Source organism: Parambassis ranga, chromosome 9 (assembly GCF_900634625.1).
Source record: "Parambassis ranga chromosome 9, fParRan2.1, whole genome shotgun sequence".
NCBI classification, from domain to species: Eukaryota; Metazoa; Chordata; class Actinopteri; family Ambassidae; genus Parambassis; species Parambassis ranga.
The window spans coordinates 18,956,088-18,978,633 of NC_041030.1; the positions used below are offsets into that span (position 1 = coordinate 18,956,088).

The 22,546-nt window shown below is 43.8% G+C and overlaps 3 protein-coding genes across 9 annotated transcripts in view; 2 read left to right on the plus strand and 1 right to left on the minus strand.

Moving 5' to 3' along the window:
• Nucleotides 1-12,961, plus strand: part of taok3a (TAO kinase 3a) — a 48,211-nt gene extending 35,250 nt beyond the window's left edge. For all 5 annotated transcript variants that reach the window (XM_028413742.1, XM_028413738.1, XM_028413740.1 and 2 more), the window contains 8 exons: nt 712-849; nt 5,205-5,441; nt 6,270-6,398; nt 7,201-7,404; nt 7,791-8,030; nt 8,391-8,603; nt 8,929-9,111; nt 11,594-12,961. In XM_028413742.1, coding sequence (XP_028269543.1) covers nt 712-849; nt 5,205-5,441; nt 6,270-6,398; nt 7,201-7,404; nt 7,791-8,030; nt 8,391-8,603; nt 8,929-9,111; nt 11,594-11,755 — 1,506 coding nt within the window. In that variant the 3' untranslated portion in view covers nt 11,756-12,961. The remainder of the gene's footprint in view (nt 1-711; nt 850-5,204; nt 5,442-6,269; nt 6,399-7,200; nt 7,405-7,790; nt 8,031-8,390; nt 8,604-8,928; nt 9,112-11,593) is intronic.
• A 388-nt stretch (nt 12,962-13,349) lies between these two features.
• pebp1 (phosphatidylethanolamine binding protein 1) lies at nt 13,350-14,724 on the minus strand. Its single transcript, XM_028413743.1, has 4 exons — nt 14,521-14,724; nt 14,053-14,162; nt 13,847-13,947; nt 13,350-13,767 (listed from the first exon to the last, which is right to left on the minus strand). Exons 1-4 carry the CDS (start codon nt 14,653-14,655, stop codon nt 13,550-13,552), a joined length of 564 nt encoding a protein of 187 aa, XP_028269544.1. The 5' UTR covers nt 14,656-14,724; the 3' UTR covers nt 13,350-13,549.
• A 1,862-nt stretch (nt 14,725-16,586) lies between these two features.
• vsig10 (V-set and immunoglobulin domain containing 10) lies at nt 16,587-22,459 on the plus strand. Of its 3 annotated transcripts, none has more exons than XM_028415260.1 (9): nt 16,587-16,882; nt 16,972-17,283; nt 18,337-18,642; nt 18,713-18,967; nt 19,922-20,206; nt 20,371-20,490; nt 20,590-20,599; nt 21,657-21,799; nt 21,887-22,459. In XM_028415260.1, exons 1-9 carry the CDS (start codon nt 16,837-16,839, stop codon nt 21,979-21,981), a joined length of 1,572 nt encoding a protein of 523 aa, XP_028271061.1. In that variant the 5' UTR covers nt 16,587-16,836; the 3' UTR covers nt 21,982-22,459. The 3 variants fall into 3 exon arrangements, with proteins under 3 accessions (XP_028271061.1, XP_028271062.1, XP_028271063.1); XM_028415261.1 differs by having other exon boundaries at nt 20,374-20,490; XM_028415262.1 differs by having other exon boundaries at nt 20,377-20,491; nt 20,588-20,599.
• The last annotated feature ends 87 nt before the right edge of the window (nt 22,460-22,546 follow it).

A 22,546-nucleotide genomic window follows, 5' to 3' on the forward strand; every position in this document is an offset into this window, starting at 1 on the left:
CACTGCACAACTCTAAAGGAAACATGGCTTTATACAACCCCCCCCCCCCCCCTGAAACCATGGAAACCAGATTGCTTCAAGTTCATCACTGACACCATTCACACTTTGAGAACAGGCTGTGTACACAAGCAGAACACACACACACACACGCAATACATCTAACATCTGTCATCTAGCATGCACACAATCAGAACACACAGGTCACCACAGTGTCTGACATGTTCACAGAATATCTCATACAACTTTAAAAAAAAAAAATCACTGAAGAGAGCGCTGTCAGTTCTCTGTCATCCTCCTTTTCCATGTGCTCTTTGTGTTTTGACAGCACATGAATAAGGTTGTCACTCCACAACCAGACAGCCACTGTGTTGTTTCAAGTTTAGGGGCTGAGCCAAGAACAATTGAAAGTGACACATATTGTTTTCAGACGCTGGTGAAGTTCCCTCCTCACATGAATCGACCCTTTAGTCTCTAAACTCCTGAACGTGTTCGATCAGGTTTTAATAGGGGACGTTAACATTTCATTATGTTTTTGCAAGACTACAGTTGGTACATTTGTTTTAGCAAATGTATGATTGAGGAATTTTGTTACTTTACTTTCTGTGATTTTTTAGTTTTTGCTCAGTTCACATCACTGAAACTAAAAATGTTTTCAGGTGTCAGTTTAAGTATTAAAAGTCATAACTGAGTTGCATCATTTATTTCACACAGGACCATCAATACAATTGGGATGATGGGATCCACAGGGACCATCGACCGGAGCTGAGACCCATCTCCTCTGACAAGTGCAGCCAAGCCCAAAACTACAAAAACCAGGGCCGCTTTGCCACCATCAAATCAGCCTCTCTGGTAAGAATTATTTCCAAAAATCCTAAATCCTGTTTGTGCTGTAAGCTTTTCCGGATCATTAAATTGTGGAACATTAACCTTGGGAGTTTCAAACCAAAGCATGGAAAGACTTCCTTTTGCAGAAGCCAAAATTTCTCTGTGTGTGTTATGTTTACACTGCAGCAGCATATGAAGGCACAGAAGGTGCATCTTTTATTTGTCTCTGTGAAAACTTGTCGAATGTGGTGGGCGACTCAGTCTGGGCATAATGATCTAAACGTCTCCATGCTGAAGAAACATGAGGCACATTCCCGTTCAGACCAGCTGATATGTTTAGAAGGTCTTTATTCTTTTTTCCATCAGCCCATCTTTTAGTCTTCGACTTATTTCTGGATCATGTTTGTTGTCGTCCCAGACCTTCAACTCATTCCCAGACACGGATTTCTCCACTGTCGTTCCTCTCATTCACCTCACCCCTGTTGTCTTCTGCTCTTGTACTACACTTCGCATTGCCACTCCCCTCCCTCCACCCATTCCTTTATTTTCTCCATTCCTGCATTGGATAATACATCATTCTCAGATGTGACTCAATATTCTGAGTTGAAGGGGGTGGAATGCTCTCTCTCTTTCTCTTTTCTTTCCATGTCTCTCTTCCTCTCTCTCTCTCTCTCTCTCTCCCTCCCTGTCTGTTGTCATGGAAACCATCTCTAGTAACTAGAAAGTAGTTGTGATGTTGTATGTGAGTGTGTATGTGTGTTTACCCAGCCATGACCCACTGGTTTCAATTGTGAGTCCCGTCTGCTGTCAGGTCTTAAACCAGACACATAAAGAGCAAGGAGACGCGCATGTGTGTGTGTATGTGTCCTTGACCAGAGCACGAACCACCGATAGTCCAGGGCTGCGTTTGTTTTATGTGCACCACCATTGTCCTTCATCTGTTTTCCCACATCGTTGACTTGCAGCAGCATAATGGGATCTGTATGTATGAGTTCAGCTGCATTTCCAGGGTGCACCATTAACGTTGGAAATAAAGACACACTACAAAGTAAAGCAGTCTCCTAGAAAAAAGAGGGCAAATCTGTTACATGAAAAACAAATCTGAACTGAACAATGAAGTTTGTTATGTAAATGTGGGATGAGCTTTTTTTTTATCTCATTTCCTTGTACCTCAGGGCATAAAGTCATCAACACCTCCTATATTATCAGAAACGTTTGCCACTATTTTTAACAAAGAGTGATTGTATTTTTATGTTTTATATAAAAATAAATCGCAGCAAGATATAGAGGCATACGCACATTTGTGTATGGTGACAACACGCCTGCCTCTTCTTCAGTTTTTACAAGTAGATGAGATGTTTCCTTGTGTTATCGGAGAATGAGGGTTACAGGAAGAACAAATACGAGCACAGAAGAGGGGTTATGTATCCTGTGTTCTTTTCTTTTTTCTCTCAAACACTTTTCTTATCATTTATCTATTTATTTTATTACAAAGCTCCTCCTATTTTATATTTAGAAGTCGATTAGACCCTAAAGTAAAAGACTTTAGATGTAGGCAGCCGAGGTGGCAATACTCTGAGGCAGCATTGTGTAAACCACAGTATCTCTGTGGTGTGATAGAGCCAGTCTTGCCCGCCAGCGCTGAAAGAGATGACATCATCCTTTTCTGCTGAGCTTAGGCGTCCTCAGATTGGCCCCGACTCACTGTGGCTGGAATCAGCAGGTACACAAAGAAAAAGAGAGAGAATAGGGGGTCCAGATGGTTAAGTAGTGGGGGGGTGCATCACTAGAGTAAGGAGAGAGAGGAAGAGACAAAACATGAAACAAAAGTTCCTCAATGGCAAATTTGTCGCATGAGATATACTATTTTTTTCCTATGATGGTGATAGAGGGATGAGTAAGAAAAAGGGCACTGATACAGGAGAAGGTAAAGACATAGCAGAGGACACAGATGGCAGTTATCTGGGCGATAAGAAGGACAGATAGAGAAAAGGATGGATAAATAGGCAGAGGTGAGACAAAGAGCAGAGCTGATTGAAATCTGCACTGACAAAAATAGGACAGCAGGGAGGAAACAAGACCCCTGTCGTACTCTTTGGTGGCATGAAGTGTAGCGTGTGATGTAATGAAAACACTAAAGAAAAACTGAAGAGCTGGACAGATAAAGAGAGGATGTAAAACTATCTGGAGAGATGTATGGAAAAGGGAAAAGGATGAGGAGGGATGCAAAGTGAGATGGAGAACAAATGTGAGACATACTTTAAGTAGGCACTGAGATGCAGAGCAGGGGGTTATTATAGGTTACATGAAGTCACAGACACATAAGGAAGTGAGAGACAACAGCGTTGTAAAATGTTTCACCTCATCTGCCGCTCTGCTCATCTCTCGCTGCTAAGTAGCTGGTTGTAAACCGACAGTTTGCAGAGCCAACGGCAGATTAAAGCCAAGCACACAACACATCAAAACGTGCATCGTACTTATAACTTTGCTCTTTTTGGCAATACGTAAAGCAAAGGATTCGCTCAAAACTTGAGTCTGTAGTCAACCAGGTGCACCTATTTTGCATGTGTGGTCCAGAGAGAAACATGAGACCACAGAGCTCCCCACACTGGTGCACGTACAGGAAAACAAGACACTAAACAAGAGTCTGTAGAGGCCTTTAGCTTCCCCCTTTTCAGACAGATGACTTCACCATATGTTGCCATGCATCTGTGGTAACATTCACGTATTCTTCTTTTATCCCGTTCCTGAATAGGAGGAAACACTGTTTTTCTATTTACCATGAAATAATTTGTATATCTGGCTTAAAATATGCAGTTATGCAGAATAAAAATCTTCATTTTCCCAAACAATTACATAGCAGAAGCCCAAATATATCTGTCTCAAACTCACAGTCGTGAGCAGAGCTAGTGTTGCTGTTAATTTAATACAAACAAAAATGCATCTGAAGAGAAGACAGTTGCCCTACTTATGTTGTCTCAGATGAGTCACGTCAGTATCTGTTCAATAAATCACATCCTTTCAGTACACTGTTAAATTTCTTGAAGTCAGACCACCTCAAACTGTAATATAAGCAAATGAAGCTCAATTTAAACTGATCTCATTGGAGCATTCACCTTTACCCTGCATGCCACCCCCCCCCCCTCTCTGAATATGATCTCCTTTCCAGTCCCACAGCCTTGTGTGAAAGAGGTTGTCACATGACGTGACTTGGCCCTTTGTGGCAGCGTGCAGGGTGGCAGGGAAGCAAGTGACTAGGATTGGGAGGCTCTATTACAGTAGGGGTATTGATTCAGCGCAGATCAGGGAGAAAGGAGAGGTCAACCTTCAGCTACTTCTACCACCCTCTAGATGCTCTTATTATACTTCTCATTATTTCTGTTTTTTCCAGTTTAACTCTCTCCCAGTCACTCTCCATCTGCTTTGCAAACACCCTCCCTCCCCTCATCTCTCGGCCTCCTTCTCTCTAACCCCCCCCCCTCTCCAACTTCTCCCACTCTTTCTAAATGAGGTATTCATGTGACCCACCTGCTGTCCACTGCTTAGCGTTAGCCTGACTAAAGAGCGGCTCTGTGCTCTTGTTGGCCCGTGGAGTCGGCCTGCCTCATTCACAGTTCACACGTCTGCCACGGCCGCTGCATGCCCAGGGCGCGAACCAAAGAGAAGAAAGAGTGGGGGGGTTCATCATTCAGAAAGGGCGGGGGTCTCAGGGAGGCATCAGAGCGCAGGCAGGGTTCTGTTGGGCATAGGATGCTGCACAAGGTTCCTGGATGCTGGTGCACTTGGCTAAAGTCGCCATCATGTTTGGCCTGAGGAGTTCAGGTGGAAGTTATGAGAAGATGCGGAGCGAGTACTACCTAGATGTGGAGAACCCTTTCTGTCCTCAGGTTGGTGTGTCAGGTGGAAGTTTTAGCTAAAAAAACAGTGCTAAGACATGGCGGTGTGCCCCCCTTTTAGCTCTGTAGCGGCTTTGTTGTTGTTTTTATAACTTATTTCTTGATGTTTTTGGAGCTTAGAACATGTTGGAGATGCTTTGCATTTGGCTGGTTTATAAAGAGACGATGTGCGTGATGGTCAGATGAAAGAGCTTTTGTTGGGGAGTTTCTCAGTAATTTTTTCCTAATGTCTTATTTTTTTCCATCAACTGTTGAAGCTTTCCCCTTGTAAATCTGGTCGGTTGCCGTCTGATTGCAGCAGTAATACTTCACATAACTGAATGAGTCAGTCAGCTCTTCCTGGAAATAATTTAAAATTGATTTAATAATGGGTACGTTTGTAATCACTTTATACGTTATTACCCGTCTGTGTGTTGTGTATGCTTCAAACGGTTCATAATCCCCACACTGCAGCGCTCACATCTCCTAACTCCTTCTCCGCAGGTGACCAAACAGATCCATGAACATGAGCAGGAGAGTGAGCTGCGAGAGCAGATGTCTGGGTACAAGCGCATGCGGCGGCAGCACCAGAAGCAGCTGATCGCCCTGGAGAACAAGCTGAAGGCCGAGATGGACGAGCATCGGCTGAAGCTGCAGAAGGAGGTGGAGACGCAGGCCAACAACGCCTACATCGAGCTGGAGAAGCTGGCAAAACGCCACAGCGTGCAAACTGAGAAAGAGGTGGGATTACTGAGGGGTAAGGGTTATAGGGCACAAGTGGAGGCATAAGTACAGTAACTCCTTAGTTATTTCACAAATAATCACGTCGGCCTACATGTACCCTGCAGCAGCTGGCCGGGGTGAGGGGGGGGAGTCTGACTGCTTTGTAAAAACAAGAGAGGATATATTGACATACATTGACATTATTATGACTCCAAAGCTGCAGGAGGAAAGCTCGTTGAAAAGTTCATCGCTACTCAAAAGTATTACTGTTATGAACCATCACACTTACATCAGAACATTTTGTAAAAACTTTACACACTGCTGCCACCCAATGATACATATGATGAAACACAAGGCCAGAAGTGGGTCACAGAATGTCACGCTCTGAAAAACATGCTGCATATCTCTGTGATTAGCACGCAGCATGCTGGTGCAGTCAGGGAGATAATATATCGTTTATATAGACGGGCATGTATACCTTAGCAACAACATAAACGCACAGTATCACAAGGATGGGTCGGGTAGACCCAGAGGTTTTGAGGCGTTTGCTTAGGATTTTATGAGTCACATAGTATATTTAGAATGTTTTGTTTGTTTGTTATACTTGTATACAAAGTTTGATTTCTAACTAAAGTTAATCTAACCAGAAAAAACATTTTTTCTCCCATGTGTACAAATGTCCTAAAACTCTTACTGAGCAGCTTGAACGTTACAAACAATGAATAGCATATTTATTTGGATTGTCAGTACGCGACTGTTTGTTCACAGTTCTCGGTGGGTCATTTGTCCTTGGTCGAGGCCTAACAGCTTGTGTTTTGTTTCGCTCCCGTTTCATCCGTCCACCAGATGAAGACGGCGCTGACTGATGAGAAGAAGTTCCAGCAGCAGATCGTGGCCCAGCAGAAGAAAGAGCTGACCACTTTTCTAGATAATCAAAAAAGGCAGTACAAACTCTGCAAGGAGAAGATTAAGGAGGTGCGCCGGGTTTGTTGGTTTTCTTTTTCCATCCTCAGGCGAGCGCCTTTTGTACGCCTCTCTCCTGTGTGACACACTGTCCTGTATGCTGTTTACTGTTGAATCACCTCTCCTACACACACACACATGCACATTCAGTACCTCCAAAGTGCTTCTTTGGAAGTTGTGTTAAGTCACACAGCCTACTGACTATGTACCTACACATGTATACACACACTAACAACAACAAAACAGTCATGAGTCCATACGCACAGTGGAGCATTTGTGTGCCTCCACAACCTTGAAATGGAGTCCAAAGAATACTCTTGTGGGCTGGGAGTGTGATACACTGTGTTTTCAGTTACTAGATAAGTGACCAAAATTAGGTCAGCACAGTTAAAAGAAAGCATCGCTGGCAGGGAGAGATATTTCCCACCAACTGAGGGCTATAACGGAATTAGACACCACAGAGAGTGGGGATCAGGCTCATGTGTTAAGTGCATTAGTGCAAATTGTAGATTACCTCAAAGCCTGTGAAAAGAAAGAGAACTGAGAAGGCACAGATTTGGCTGATTTTTCAGCCTTTCTCTGGCTATAAAAGTCATTTTCAGTTCAAAAATAAAAAGGAAAGGTCGACTGGAGTTTTGCAAAAGCTTCCACCCATTAAAAAGAAATCTATAGCTTTTACTCCATATTTCAAAACATTTATAATACACCCTGTTCTTTTTACACACACACCCCAATACAAAACCCCTGTATCTATCTCTCTGTCCTGTTCCTGCAACCACAGTTTTCTTATTTTATTCCTCTCCACACATTACAGGAGATGAATGAAGACCACAGCACACCTAAGAAGGAGAAGCAGGAGCGTCTTTCCAAGCACAAGGAAAACATGCAACATTCCCAGGCCGAGGAGGAGGCCCACCTCCTGGCCCAGCAGAGGGTCTTCTACGACAGGAACTGCCGCGCCTTCAAGCGCAAAGTCATGATTAAGAGGCACGACCTGGAGCAGGAACAGATCAGAGAGGTGTGGGAGATATAAGCATTGTGATTTTGAATGTAAAGGAAAGGCCCTGTTTTTACCTGTTGTTGGTTTTTTTTTCATTAAGGCCCAACATGAGTCTGTAATAATTACACCCATTGTTCTTTAGATCTGTGAGATGTTTCTTATGAACTATAAGAAGATTATTACAGAGCAAAACAAGCCGTAATCTGAAAAGCTGTAAATCTGGTATTAGTTTGTCCACATTCTTTCTGTGGGAAAACACACCACTTAGGAAATGTCTAAAGATTGAATTTGTCATGTTTATTGATTTTTTTTTATATAAACATGACATTGATAACTGCACTCAAAACAAAACAAACAAGCAGGAAAATTGATTTGTACAAGTGACCGATGTGAATGTCACCCAGGAGCTGAACAAAAAGAAGACCCAGAAAGAGATGGAGCACGCCATGTTGATCCGCCACGATGAGTCCACGCAGGAGCTGGAGCAGAGGCAACTGAAGACCCTACAGAAGCTGCGCATGGACCTAATCCGCCTGCAGCACCAGACCGAGCTAGAGAACCAGATCGAGTACAACAACAGACGAGAGCGCGAACTCCACCGCAAGCATGTGCTTGAGCTCCGGCAGCAGCCCAAGAATCTGAAAGTGAGTTGGCATAACGCGTTGTGAGAGTACAGGTGCTTGAAATGCAGCAAGCCCTTTTGTTTCTGTCATTTAAAAAAAAATGGGGCTGCCTTTGAAAAGACATCTGGGATCCACCTCTGAGATGGCGCAAGAAATGAGCAACGTCTCGTGATGCAACACGAATGTAACAAATTAATTTGAAAAAATGGCGTAAGAATACAAAATATGTCACATCTGAATGTTCCTTCTTTTTTTTTGAGATTGGAACTGATTATTGCCCGTGCCCGGGTTAGACCTTCAATCTGCCATAATGTTAAGAACAATAGATTTAATAACTGCCTCTTCTCAGTGTTGCTGTTTTTCTGTCTATTTCGCTGACAGGCTTTGGAGCTTCAGATCAAGAAGCAGTTCCAGGACACATGCAAGGTGCAGACCAAGCAGTACAAGGCCCTTCGCCACCACCAGATGGAAGTTACGCCCAAGGCTGAGCACAAGACGGTGCTCAAGGCCTTGAAGGATGAGCAGACACGCAAGCTGGCCATCCTGGCTGAGCAATATGAGCAGAGCATCAACGAGATGATGGCCTCACAGGCGGTAAATAAAGAGACATTTTTATCTAGGCAATAATTATTCAGATTAAGAGGCCTTTCCCATCACTTGTTGCTCATGCTTTCACATTTTTCCCTCGTCTCATCCTGTTTTACTGTCTCCCTTCATGTCAACCTTTACTCCTCCCCTTCCTTTCAACTGTCTTTGCGTGTCCTGTCTGTCCCTGTTGCCCTTCCTTCCATTCCCATCCCCTCCTCCTCCTCCTTTCTCTCCTTCTATGTTTCTTGTCTGTGTACCCCCCCTTCAACATCTCCCTGTCTCTTTTGTACCTCCCTCTCCCCCTGTTGCGGTCCATGGTCGGTCGTGTCAGCTGCGTCTGGACGAGGCCCAGGAAGCCGAGTGCCAGGCCCTGAGGCAGCAGCTGCAGCAGGAGATGGAGCTGCTCAATGCCTACCAGAGCAAGATCAAGATGCAGACCGAGGCGCAGCACGAGCGCGAGCAGCAGAAGCTGGAGCAGAAGGTGTCGCTGCGCCGGGCTCACCTGGAACAAAAGGTGTAGTGAAAGAAGCATTTTACTTTTTTTTTTAAAAGCAGCCGTACAAGCGGCTGATTTACTCCCCTGTAGAACATTTTATTTCCTCATTTGTCTGTATTTTCAGGGAGGATTAAGGTGTAAAAACAAACTAAAAATTCCCTCAATAATTTACAATATGTTAAATTCACCTAGTTAAATTTGCTTTTACTTCAAAGACAGCTGTTTTTTTTCAGCATGCTTTCAGAACATAAGAAAGAGTACAAAGGAAAAAATGCATTTCTGACAGTTAGCAGCTGCTACGGAGAGGAAAATATATATATATAAACTATTTGTTAAATGTATTATTCAAAGGTTACCTGGTGTACCCGTTGTTGAGCCAACTTGAGAGGCAACCTAACCTTTTTTTGTTTCGCAACACTAAACTCCTTTGGGAAAGACTATTTGATGTGTACATGTCTTTGCAGCAGGCAGTTTCCCCCAAAACTTTGTGATCTTGAATATGTAGAAAAATCTTTTGGACCCACTTCAGCTGTACCATAACTTACTCAAATATTTAAAAGATAATTTAATGTCTACTACACAAATAAAACTTTTTTGCCATCACATCAGCACAATTTAAATCTAATCTAAAAAAAATTATTGATGAACATTTCAGGGCCTGATTACATAAAAACTCCTGAAACACAGGACTCCGGTGAAAGGGTGAAGTCTGAATAATGGCACCAGAAATCCTATAAACGCCAGGAGTCTTGTGTGTGTCATTGTCAGATAAACTTTACGGTTCAGAATAACATTTCAACATCCAACTCCTGCAGCGTATTATACAATGAGCTTCAACATCTGACGTATGTGCACAAACACAAACAAGCAGCGCTAACATGTTGAAATACAACTAGCCCGCTTAAGTGGGTTCACATTAGCATCCGTGTCGTCAGCAGGCAGCGCCGGCATGAAAGGCGACTCACGCACGCAGACAATCACAAGTTCACACAGACACACACACACAGATTTCCTTCACCACAGGTGGGGATGACAGTGGCATGCCTTCCTGCAGGGTGCAGACAACCATTTCTCTCCCACATGCTGCTAACGCTGCTGAAATCCGTAGACATCACTCTTGTTCTCTTATTACAAAATTTTCATCATCATTTTTTAATTTATTAATACAGCGTGGCCTGTTTCTCTGTTATTGAATAAGTCCAGTCTATAATGCTCACAGCTTCTCTAATGTAATGAAACACCTGCAGCAGCTGCTCGGCTTTGTTGTTATTCAACATAAGGGGGACAGTTTTATCAGTCTTTGGTTACAAGATATTCCTGATGGAGACGTGTCACTTTTAGTGTGACTATTTAGTCCACCAGGGACATGTGATCGGATCGGTACTCCTCCTCCTTCCAAAGTGACCGACGTCATCGCTACAGTCTAGTAGACAGCATTCCGACAACAAAGGAAACATTTGAAATGCCGCCCTGATCCAGTTCTGCCGGGTCCAGTGCAGCTTGCATCAAGCTATGGTGGTCTGTTGCCATCTTCTGGCCGCATCCAGATCTGCAAGCTGGTTACCAGAATGATGTCATAGTTTCTGAAGCACTATTGTCCTCCGGTTTGGTTCATGGTCAGAGTGAAGAGTTTTCTGTGCATGCTCAGTAGTCGACCAGATTGCCGTATTGCGCCATGCAGTGCTTTGTCTGCACCTGTGGATGTGTGTGGGTGTGTGTGTGTGTGTGTGTGTGTGTGGCTGAAAAATGCACGAGACGCAACGCCTGCCACTGCTGTAACTTATCACACTCTGCAAAACAATGCAGACTGAGGTGTGTGTCTGTCATTAATTGTATTCAGTGAGGATTTAACAGCTCTGCAGTAACACAGCATTTCTAAGGGCGACAGCATGACTCTGTTAGTGATGAAAGAAAGCTTCACACCGACATTTACAGAAGAAAGCATATGTTTTTTGTTGGGGTGTATTTAAAAGAAATATGGAGGCTATTGACACACATAGTTCCACAGTCTTGGGACACATGCTTTGTAGACATCGTCTTGGACGTCCAGAAACAAGTGTTGACATCACACTTCTTCCTGTGGAGGAGGTAGTGGTCTGTAGGGAACCACACAAACGTTATTGACTTCAAACTTTCTGCATATATACTGAGATCTGAACTCCACGAGCTGCATAACTCCTCTTCTTATCAATCACGTTGAGAGACAAGTGATGTGACATTAAACCCAGTAATACATTCTCAGGGATGGTGATGGAAATAAATGATAATGTTGCTGCAGTCCTCTGGGTTTAGAGTGTGACTGCAGTGTAATTGATCTTTTACCTGCTTCATCATCTGCTCTGCTTTTCTTAAATGGGAAAATAATGCCTATTGTGTCAGCTGCACATCCAACTTCACTGTCATGTCTTTACTGGAACATGCATAATGGAGCAATCTCTAAACACTGAAATCAGCCTGTAATGAGAGCTGATCTACAACTGTTCATCTGTGTCTCTTGCAGATTGAAGAGGAGCTGGTTTCCCTTCAGAAGGAGCGAACCGACCGGATCAAACACCTGCTGGAGCGCCAGGAGCGGGAGATCGACACGTTCGACATGGAAAGCTTGCGGTTGGGCTTCGGCAACCTGGGGACCTTGGACTTTCCCAAGGATGACTACAGATGAGGGGGACCGCCGTCGATAACGCCGTCGCCGCCGTCTCTCTTGTAGTCCCCACCCCACCGCAGGCATCCGTCTGCCTCAGAACACCCCTCCTCTCCTTTGGCCTGACCTGATCTGACAGTCGTGCAGGCGTACACTGCCGCCGACGCCCAAAAACACACAGACGCATTAAAATAATCCAGTATCAGGTCTGGTGTGTTTACCCGGGCTGGTCAGACAGGTTCCATGGCAGGTTTGAGTGCCCCCCCCCCCCATCCCCCCCTCCCCCTCCTGTCCCCATCTAAAAAAAACAACTTAACCCCCCCCCCCCCCCCCCCCCCCCCCCCCTCCTCGCCTCTCGTGGTGTCACACAAGATGACAAAAAAATATGCTGGATAACTCCCTGTAGTTGTCATGTTTTTGTAAGAATAATGATAACATAGTCACAGTGTTTCTTGTTTCTCGTGCAATGACGACACCTTCGGTGTGACTAAAAGTGGAAGCCGAGAGAAGGAGGGGAGAGAAAAATGAGGGCACTTTGATGAGCGCAAATCGCTCCACACTTTACCAGAGATGATTTAGTTTCTTTGTTAGCTTCAATGCAAAACAAAAAAAAAGAAGAAAAAAAAACAATTCTCAAAGCGATAAATCAAACGACTGATCCTCCTGCAGCTGTTCATCTTGGTATTTATTCATCTGGACATTTTTAGGACAAAATTTGATAACTTTGTGACACAAATATCACAACGTACCTACAAGTACGCTTATATAATATAATTGTAAAGGTGATTCCTTCAGGTGAATTACTGAAGGGTGGGTGATTCATGGTACTCGACATGTGTGTATCGTACTGATTTCTCTGCACTGTGCAGCCAATGTGAAAAATAATACATGTGAGATGTGAACTCCCAGCTAGCACAAAAGGGCTTCATTGGGGGGGGAGGGCAAAGGGGGACTTGTACTTTGTGTATAGAAGGATTTATGGAGAGCTTTTACTTATTTTCGTATTGTATTTTAACTGTCACTGAAATCAAAAGAAGAATTTTTAAAAGGCGCTTTTTTTTCTTACCCCCCCCTCCCTTCCTCCTCAGATAGTATTTGAGGTTAAGTCATCTATCAATGGGACTTTCATTTGATTTTTTTTTTTTTTTGTTCTTTCCCTTTTGCTTTACACAGCTCTCGAGCTGTGTGTTTTCTTATAAACCAGACCAGTATGATGCTTTATTATTGCATGCACTTTAATTTTTTTTTCCAGGTTAAAAGAAAGCATGAATCTGTCAGAGCTTTTAATTATATTTGTAAATAAAGTGCTCATCACACAAACAAATATTGTGTTATAATCACTGATTTTTTAAATATTGTTTGTAGTCACACTCCAGCCTGCTCTACTGTGTGTGACACATTCTCAATTTAATATTGCAGAAGTGGTGAAACCAAAGTGTGGCCACGCTACAAAAATGAAAGTTGTAAGTAAGAACAAAGGTCAGTGCGGGTCTGTTGGATATAAAAAAAAAGAGTAAAGTTCATCGTAGCTGCTCTACTTTCTGTAAATGAGTTGTTAAATATATCTCATCCTTCTGGCTCAATCATGAGAGCTGTATGATGAAAAGGGACATGACCATGTTCAAAGGATTTATTGCAGATCAATTTACAGGTGATGTTATTTTGGGAAGGCAACAGTGGGAAAACAAAATACTTTTCGGTGGCACACCTCATAGTGCTTTATACTGTTGGGGTTTCTTTGTTAGTGCAGGAAATCCCTATAGTAATCAATGGGAATTCATAGTGCTGAATGCTCTACACTCAAAGTCTCTTTTTTTACTTTCCAGCCAGCTGCTCATAGAGTTTGGGGACGTAGTCGTCCCACTCAGCCTGGTAGCAGGTTCCTGCCTCCGGGGCTCCCAGTTTGTATTTCTGCCTAAAGCTCTGGATCTTGAACTTGCCACGGCCATCTCCGGACCGGTTGGTGAGTACGGACTCGGAGCAGGAGATGCTGCCGGGCTGCTCATACACCAGCCACACGTACCTGTGGAGACCTGAGAAAAGGGGAGGAAGGTGAGGGTAGTTTGCAAAAAAACATCTCATCCCCCTTATGGTGCATCTCTTGTGTCTTACCTGTTCCTTTGGGGGGACCAGATCCCACGTAGTCTGACATGACGCAACCAGAGGACACATCATTGCCTTTCATATTGACCACCAGAAAGTGGTGCCACTCCCTTCAGAGACAGAAGACGCAAATGTTTTCATTGGAATTCTAAATTTAATCTGGGGAAAATTAAAGAGATTCTTCCACTGATTTCAGGCACAAAAGCTCCTTGTACCTGAATTTGGGGTCCTTCCTGCTGGGGGCGTCGGGGTCAGTCAGAGCCAAGGTGTACAGTTTACTGGAGTCACATCCATCCCACTCAATGCAGGTGGGTCGATTCTGCACCTGCGAATCAATGTTAAAACAAAATCAAAATTTAGTGCGTCAACTTTGAATGGCTGTGTGCCCTGCAGCTCCAGCTGGCCGCTGGAGCTGCAGGGCACACAGCCATTCAAAGTTGACGCACTAAATTTTGGAGGCGCTGTTCTCCATCTAATACAGCTGCAGACATGCTGGAGGAGGTATTATGTAACCCAATTCATTGTTGGCAAACATTTCTAACACGCTGCTGCAACATATTCAATTAAAATAACACGCTTATGTGGAGAAATAGTTTCTAACGGGGCGCGTAAAGTGTAGCTTTTTAAGCTAACACCCACAGACGACGCTGCAGTTAGCTGAGTTGTTAGCTTAGCTGACCAACCTGTGTGGGAGTGAGCACTTTGCCGAGCTCGTCGATTTCCACGGAGCCGTATTTAATAGTCAGAGGCTGTGTGGGCTTCTCCTCGACCTCTTGCAGGGCGAGAGCCCCGGTCCACTGACTCAGATCCACGGGCATTTTACGCTACAGTCTATCTGCATGCGCTGCTGTCTGAACCGTTGCTTGCAGACACACTACCAAAAGTGATGCGTTCAGGCACCACCGGAAAATATGGGAACTAGTTAAGGTCCTACAACTTTAACGGAGAAGGTGAATCATCTTAGTTCAAAATATGTACATTTTAATACGATTTAGACAAACTAAAGTAGCGATATGTGTTTAAAGTTTTTGTAACCTGTCAATTTTTCACGTCTGGTGGTTTTTATATAAATATGTGAGCTTTCGTTAATAGTCAATGGTGATGCTTAATTTGAAACCCGTTTTACATAATGCTAGGGAACGAGTTGTGCTACACAGTGATAGTCCTTTATTAGTTTACACACCACGCCACTTGTGAGCTAAATTAATTTACAGATTAGCCCTTGTATATATGTACGCGCTGTGTTGAAAGCGGTTTTTCCCAGTCGTCTGACTACACATGAATGGCACAAACAGCGCTACCTGCAAACCACCACCAGGGGGCGATGCATGCACACTGAAACATGGGCTGTGGTTCGTCAAAATATGTGTCAATCACACCATCCGTCCCCAGCTCGTCCCTCCTCCAGCTCACATGCTCCATTAACACACTTTCTGTTTTCAGACAGGCCTGTTTTAGAACCCATTACTGAGCCCTGAAACAATGGACGCCTGTTTTATTCCTCTTTGTATTAAGATGTATTAAAAGACTCTTCGTGCATTCAAATTCAAATTTAAATTCAAAGCCTTTATTGTCATATGCACAGTATAGAAACTGGTTTCCCTGTGCAATGAAATTCTTACTTTGCTGCTCACACTGAATAAAATAGAATAATAGAATAATTTGCAAAAGAGCAATTTCAAGAGCAAAAAGATGCAAATAAGTACACAAAATATAAACTATGAAAGTGAATGAAGCTATATACATATAAATGTGCATGTGTGCTACATCAGCTGCTGTGCAAATTGAGCAGAGAATGAAGGAGGTAAACAGGTAAACAATTGTACATGTGCAGTTATTGGATTGGATATTAAGGTGCATAAAGAAATAAATAGATAAACAATATTGCAGTTACTGTTACTGCATGTAAACATGTCAGGGTGTATGTGCAGGGTACAGTCCATTGTTAAATTGTTGCTGACTCCTGTCAGCTGTTGAGGAGTCCGATGGCGGAGGGGAAGACAGAGTTCCTGAGTCTGCTGGTCCAGCACTTCACACTCCTGTACCTCCGGCCTGAGGGGAGGAGAGTGAACAGACCTTGTTGGGGGGTGGGTGGGGTCCTTGATGATGGAGGCAGCTCTCCTGTGGACTCTACACTGGTAGATGCTCTGCAGAGAGGGCAGAGGTGGTGTCCTGGTGATCTTAGACACAGTCTTAACCACTCTCTGCAGGCATTTGTGGTGCATGGCGGTAGAGTTGCCGTACCACACGGTGATGCACGGTAATGGCAAATGTTTGACAACTGGGTAAAAATCCCTCATTGAAGGTGATTTCCAAGAGTTTAAATCGAGGCAACTGGACTCAAGGGTTGTTTTTTGAAGACGTTGCACCACTCCCCCAAGTGGCTTCTTCAGTTCTGTTACTTTTCTGGTTGGGAATCTGAGTTTTGTGTGTTCAGGACCTCTGTGGATGGATCTTGCAGGATCCTTGAGTCCAGTTGCCTCGATTTAAACTCTTGGAAATGACTATGACCTGGATGAATGAGAGCATCCACAGATATACTCATTAAAGGTGATAACCAATATAGTCATCAATCAATATATGTGCTTATTTATTGTTTATAACTAAGCTAACCATGTAGAAGTCAAACAAACTGATCATTTATCAGCTGATTGCACTTCCAGGGTGAGAAAAATGTGGTACTGTCTCTTTAAGGAGGTGAGTTCAGGGTGTGGTTAACTCGTATCCAGGTTTCCGGGCCCCGCACGCTGTTGTAAACAAAGCAAGTTGTCAAATGTGCAGCAGCAGCATAAGAATATTCCACCTGAAAATGTCACGCTGCATACCTGCGCTGTCACAGTAGCGTGTTTACTGACTGTGGGGCTATAATGGGCGGACTGCCGCCCCGCAGTGTGTCGCTGCGTGTCACAGACAGGCTCCCACAGGTGGACTCGTCAGACAGGTTTGGACCGGTAGCCCTTTTGTTCACTCACTTCTGAAGGCGATGTAGGAAAGTTATCATGAGGATTGTGGCAGCGCTTCTTCACCTGTGTTTATGTGCGACAGGTGAGTTAAAGTAACGTTTAAACATGGCGGACAGACAGGTGAGTCAGGTGATTTATGATTATTTTTTTTTTGTCCATTTCTTGTTAAAGCGGCAGTTTCGACTGATGGCTCCACCGAAACGACCCTGAAAGCCGCACCGGGCGACATCGCTCTACTTCCGTGTTACACAGCCGGTAATGTAACACCGTCCTTAACGACATGGATGAAAAATGAACGAGAGGTCGTTGTTGGAGGCGGCGGCCGCGGCGGCCCCGCTCCCGCCGAACGGCGCCTCGCCGTGCTGCATGACGGGAGTCTGAACATCAGAGGGGTGATGCCTGGAGATGAGGGCAGCTACCTGTGCAACGCCACGCTGCCAGGCAACCACACCTTCCAGGCACGTGTGCTGCTTCAAGTGACCAGTAAGTGGAATCTGGCATGTCCGGGCTGATGGAGGCTGATGGTGGCTGATGGAGGTTAATGGGGGAATTCCTGGAAACATTTTTCCCATAAGACACAAACTGGTTCTTCAACCCAACACAAAGGTCACATGATGACTAAAAAAAATTAAACTATTTTGATATAATGATAAACAAACATCACTCCCTACTCACCATATAGGGAGTTCAGTGTAGGGCGCCATACAGTGAACTCATTGTGAAAGCATTTTTAGACATTACGGACACTACCTCCATCATTTTCTGTTGCCGTTAATGACGTCATTGCTGTCGTGAATTAAACGAGCCGATCTCTGCCGGCTAAACAAACTAGCAGTTATAATTTGTGCCGTTATAGCTCAATAAATGTTTTATGGCAAAACATGAATAAAACAAACACAACCAGTCATGCTACATTCTTTAAACCATTGTTATATTTATAAGACAGGTGACGTAACTTCCGTTTCTGTTTTTTTTTTTTGCTGGTCTGCGTAATGCATGATGGGACAAATCGGTAAAAGTAGTGACCATCGGATGGACACTACTTTTCAAGATGCATTGTGGGATACATTGAGGGCCCTATATGGGGTCTATAAGTTTTCGGACAGCACTACAAAATGGTGGAGGCACTGTATAGGGCCATATATAGTGATTTCGAAATTCGAGCCACTGATGCACACAAGCTACTTAAATAACAAGACTGCACATGCCCAAAAGTTGCCATATTATAAATAAAGATGGAGGACGAACCTTCCATGATGTCACAGAAACATAGAAAGTTCTTAGCTGAGCCTGTATCCAGCAAAACCCTAGTTCAATCATAGGTCAGGGGGAAATGTGATTGTTAGTATAATAAAGATGAGTGTTTAATGTGGAGGTTTAGGGGATTGACTCACTTTTGGAGGAAGCCTCCAGTGGCCACCTGTTGAGCTGCAGTTTTTGGCACTTCCATGTTGGATTTCTCTTTTCCTTAAAAAGGCAAAATAAATAGTCTTCTGTTACATAATAATTAAGGTGTGCTGCATGTTTTTGTTTCAGGTGGACCAGAAAGTGTGTCTACATCCATTACTTCAACCACCACACTCTCCAACGGGACGCTTTACACAAAGAAAGGCTCCTTGGTCTCCTTTAACTGCTCTGCCTCCTCCTACCCGTCTCAGCGGCTGACCTGGGCCTTCAGAGGTGCCTCATCCAGCAACGACTCACTGGTGTCCGCCTCTGGATCCTGGCTGGACTTCAGGATAGAGAACGTTCAGCCTGGGGATCAAGGAGTTTACAGCTGCAGGGCTGAAAACACCGTCTCTCATGAGACGGCCAATAAGAGCACAGAGCTGCTGGTCTACTGTGAGTATCTGCGGATGTAGTAAAGTCCGTTTAATTTTCATTATGTTCATATTGTTTTTGTTCTCTTTAGATGTTCCAGACCGACACCCTGATTGTATGTGGGCGCCTGTGTCGGACTCCACTCACGTTCAGTTCACCTGCACCTGGCATGGAGTGTACCCCATGCCGGGGCTGCGCTGGGGGGACCACGGTCTGTTCCAGGTGACGGACAGCCTGTCGATGACGCTGAACCGCTCCCTGCTGTCCGACGGGCAGACGGTGAAGTGCATGGCGCAGCACCAGCTGCTTGACCCCGGGAAAGAGAAGTCGTGTTCCTTTACGCTCAGTAAGCTCGTTGTGATGACAACACAATCCTGAGACCTGCAGCCGCTGAATTTTTTATGCTTGCTGTGGAAGGAGTTCATGATGTTAGCCTGCTCTAATAGAACTGACCTCACAGTAATTTAAAGGGTCATTTCACCCCATGTCAGGCTCGGTCACCCCCTTAAACAATCAAAAAATAATCTATCATTTGTAGTCACATGTCAGATATGGTCAAAAAATTTCTTGTCTTGACTTAAAGCCAAAATCAGGGACACATTACACAATTTCTTTCCAGGAAACATGACTGAAAATATTTTAAAAATTCAGGTCAGAGTTTGGTTACCGAGGAAGGTTAGCTTGTTCGCATCCCAGTGAAACTGATGCAAACTGAAACCATGTGAGGTATGTGAGAAAACATGTGTCATAGGCAGATGAGGGCTGAATGAGTAATGTACAAAGCTCTCACTGCCGTCCTTCCTCTGTAGTGTTTGTCTGTATAAACTTCATTGTAATTTTCAGGTTAATGTGTTTGTCATGTACTCGTTTAAATCCACGAATACACACACACGGTCAGAGAGACAGGGTTGGTGGTTACACAGTTAGTGAGTCATGCTGTGGTGCAAAGGTAACCATTGCATAAAAGCCCTGGTCAAACAATGAGATGACGCAAAAGTCTTATTATCGCTCTTCTTTTGGCGGTTGTCTGACAGACTCCGAACATGTTTTTATACGACTCATATTTGTTGGTATTTCAATTTTTTCTTAATCTTGTTTCATGTGTAGTTTTTGTAAAAATAAGCACTTTAAACCCAGATAAATGAAGTTATCACGCTTTTCTTTCTTCATTTTATTAGTTAGTTCTCAGCTGACACCGCATCACTTCCTTCAGCATATCAGTCGATGGAATGCACATCATCATATTTTCAGACTAGTGACTTTTGGTGTCTCTCTCTCTCTCTCTCTCTCTCTCTCTCAGAGCCTCCGTTCCCTGAAGGCGAGCCGCTGACCGCAGCTCTGGTGGCGACCGATGTAACTCTAAGCTGCACCGAGGCCGCGTCCACCCCCCCCGCCAACACCACGTGGAGAAAAGGGCTGCAGCAGGACGCCATCGTGCCCGGATCAAAGTACATCCTGTCCGTGGAAGGCCCCGTCCTCAAGCTGACCATCGTCAACGTCAGCAAGGACGACGAAGGCGTCTACTTCTGCCGCAGCGAGAACCCGCTGGCTGTCAGTGAGCTGGAGGTCTACCTCACCGTGAAGAGTGAGTTGGTGCATTTTTTCAGTTGACATCAGAGCATGGAAGTTCTTGCTTGCTGCAGTTGTAAACCAGTCACCACAGGTGTCGACTTCACCTCTGGAATGCTGATCAACCTGCTGCTCCACCCTTTTTCTCTTCTGCTTCACCATTCTGCTCCATGTCTTCAGCAGCAGCCTCCTCTGCGTACACGGGAGCCATCATCGGCATCTTTATAGCCGCGCTGATCGTGGGATCGGCTGTGATCGTAGCTAAAACCATTTACTCCAACCGGCACCGCATTTGCCTGGGTGGGTGTTTATTCTTTACTTCACATAATGCACATTTTCACAGCTTAATTATTAAAATGCACCAACTGATTTCAACATTTGTGTTTATTTCTGTTTCAGGAGGATTTGGGTGAGTATCTCATATTTACTTATATAATACACACTGCACGCTCACACCCAATTCACCCAATTGCTGCAAGTTCTAAATGTTTTGTAGTTTATTACATTTTTATTTTATCAGTATCCCTGCAACTCAATCAGTCTATTAGCTCTTAGTATACAGGAGTAGCGCACCGTGATTTGGTCAAAAGTTAAAATGCATTAATTTGAAAATTTGTTTATGTAAATCCATGTTAATATTTATCTTCACTGCTCACCTCACTGCTACTTTTGCATGCAAATAAAACAAATCAGCTTGACAGTGCATGCAAAATACAGACATGCAAATACTCTGTGTCCAGTGGACATTAAAGGGTGATGGACCTGCAAGGACACACTTTTATTTTTTATTAACATCTTGTGACTTTACCTAAGGTGTGTCATTTATCACCACAAACTGTTGTAAATCCTTTATAGTTTGTGCAACCCTGACCAGACCTCACGTGGTTAATAATAAGCATAAGCTCTTAACACAATGATGTAATTATTTATATAGTGAAAGGCATCTCAACAGCACCCTCTACCGTTTGTACTTGAGACTGCAGTGGCTCCCGCGGACCACAAGGGGTGCAAGAACCCAATCATCATCGCTTGCACCTTTAAGTCTTTAGGTGTTTGATCATTGTTAGCACGTCGAGGTCCCTGTGAACGTTTCTGTTTTGTTGTGAGGATTTGTGGTGCATGTAAAGCTATTGCATTCTTTCTAATGTCCAGCAGGGGGCTCCCCACCCAGTTCTAGGCTGAGGCAGATAGCTAGCGATTTGTGATGGCAGCCATCTTTCACCTAAATTTTCACCTGTTTAAATATTGAAAACTTTGAACCTTAAAAAGTCATCAAATATATACCCGCTTTTGGAGCCACCCTCAAGTGGCCACTGGAGGAACTGCAGCCAACCCGTCTGGCTATAAAATCCAAAATGGAGATTATACAGATGGAGATTCAGTAATAAAACTCAGCAACATAGCTCCACTAGTGGTCAAGGACCACATCTTGCCTGTCTGCCTGTTATAATATTTCTGCTCTTCAGGCAATTGGAGGACGACAGAGGAGACGTGCTGAGCCTGGTGGAGTCAGACGATGAACAGATCTTTCAGGACGCCGTGCCACAGCTGCCTCCGATAACCAACGGTCACCACACAACACTCGTCCAGATACACCGGATCCCATCAAGTATGACCTCATCATGCTCATTTACATGGAGTTCACTGTTCACTGATTGAACAGCGCTTTAAAACAAACTGCCCTTTTTTCATCCAGGTGATCACGAGGAGGCCGAAACTGCTGACAGCAGCGCGCAGCAGCAGGAGGACACTGTACAGACAGACGAGCCAGAGGATCTTGTCTCGTTTTAGGTGCTGGGTATTTTTAGATAAATGTCATTTTAGATACTCCCAATGAGAATGTGAACAGAATCGGTGGAAGAAAAATGTAAAAAAATCTGTATCTGTCCATTTGTTTTTTTTTTGTTGTTGTTTTTTTAATTTTTGTAAGTTTATTTCTATAATTTGTTTGTACAGACTTTCGATGTGTTTCATGCAGTAAATGCTGTTTAAAGTGATGTAATTATTGGCTTACAGTACATATCTTTCCTCTGAATGTCCCAGGATAGAAGGAGTCAGACTCACACATGTGAAACCAGGTTAAAACCTGGAACATTACATAAGATGTCAGGTTGTTTCTATAGCATACAGGCTATTATCCAATCCACACTTTGATGCTTGTGTTACAGTAAATTAAATATTCTCAGTTTTTAACTGTTGATCAGACAAACAAACAATTTAATTTGAAGATGAAAAAGACTTTAACAGAATAAATGTTTTTTTGACAGAATTCTGATTAATAGTAAATTATTTAGTAAAAGTTCCAAAGCATGAATAATTCATGGACCAACATAGAACCTAAAGCATATGTTCAGCT

Bases quoted from the DNA above. Each gene is read 5' to 3' on its own strand.
- pebp1 (XM_028413743.1), bottom strand. From the start codon at position 14,655: ATGCCCGTGGATCTGAGTCAGTGGACCGGGGCTCTCGCCCTGCAAGAG. The intron at 14,163-14,520 runs GTTGGTCAGCTA...ATTGATTCGCAG, and splicing joins AAGTGCTCACTCCCACACAG to GTGCAGAATCGACCCACCTG. The intron at 13,948-14,052 runs GTACAAGGAGCT...CTGTCTCTGAAG, and splicing joins AGGAAGGACCCCAAATTCAG to GGAGTGGCACCACTTTCTGG.
- vsig10 (XM_028415260.1), top strand. From the start codon at position 16,837: ATGAGGATTGTGGCAGCGCTTCTTCACCTGTGTTTATGTGCGACAG. The intron at 18,968-19,921 runs GTAAGCTCGTTG...TCTCTCTCTCAG, and splicing joins GTCGTGTTCCTTTACGCTCA to AGCCTCCGTTCCCTGAAGGC. The intron at 20,207-20,370 runs GTGAGTTGGTGC...CCATGTCTTCAG, and splicing joins GGTCTACCTCACCGTGAAGA to CAGCAGCCTCCTCTGCGTAC.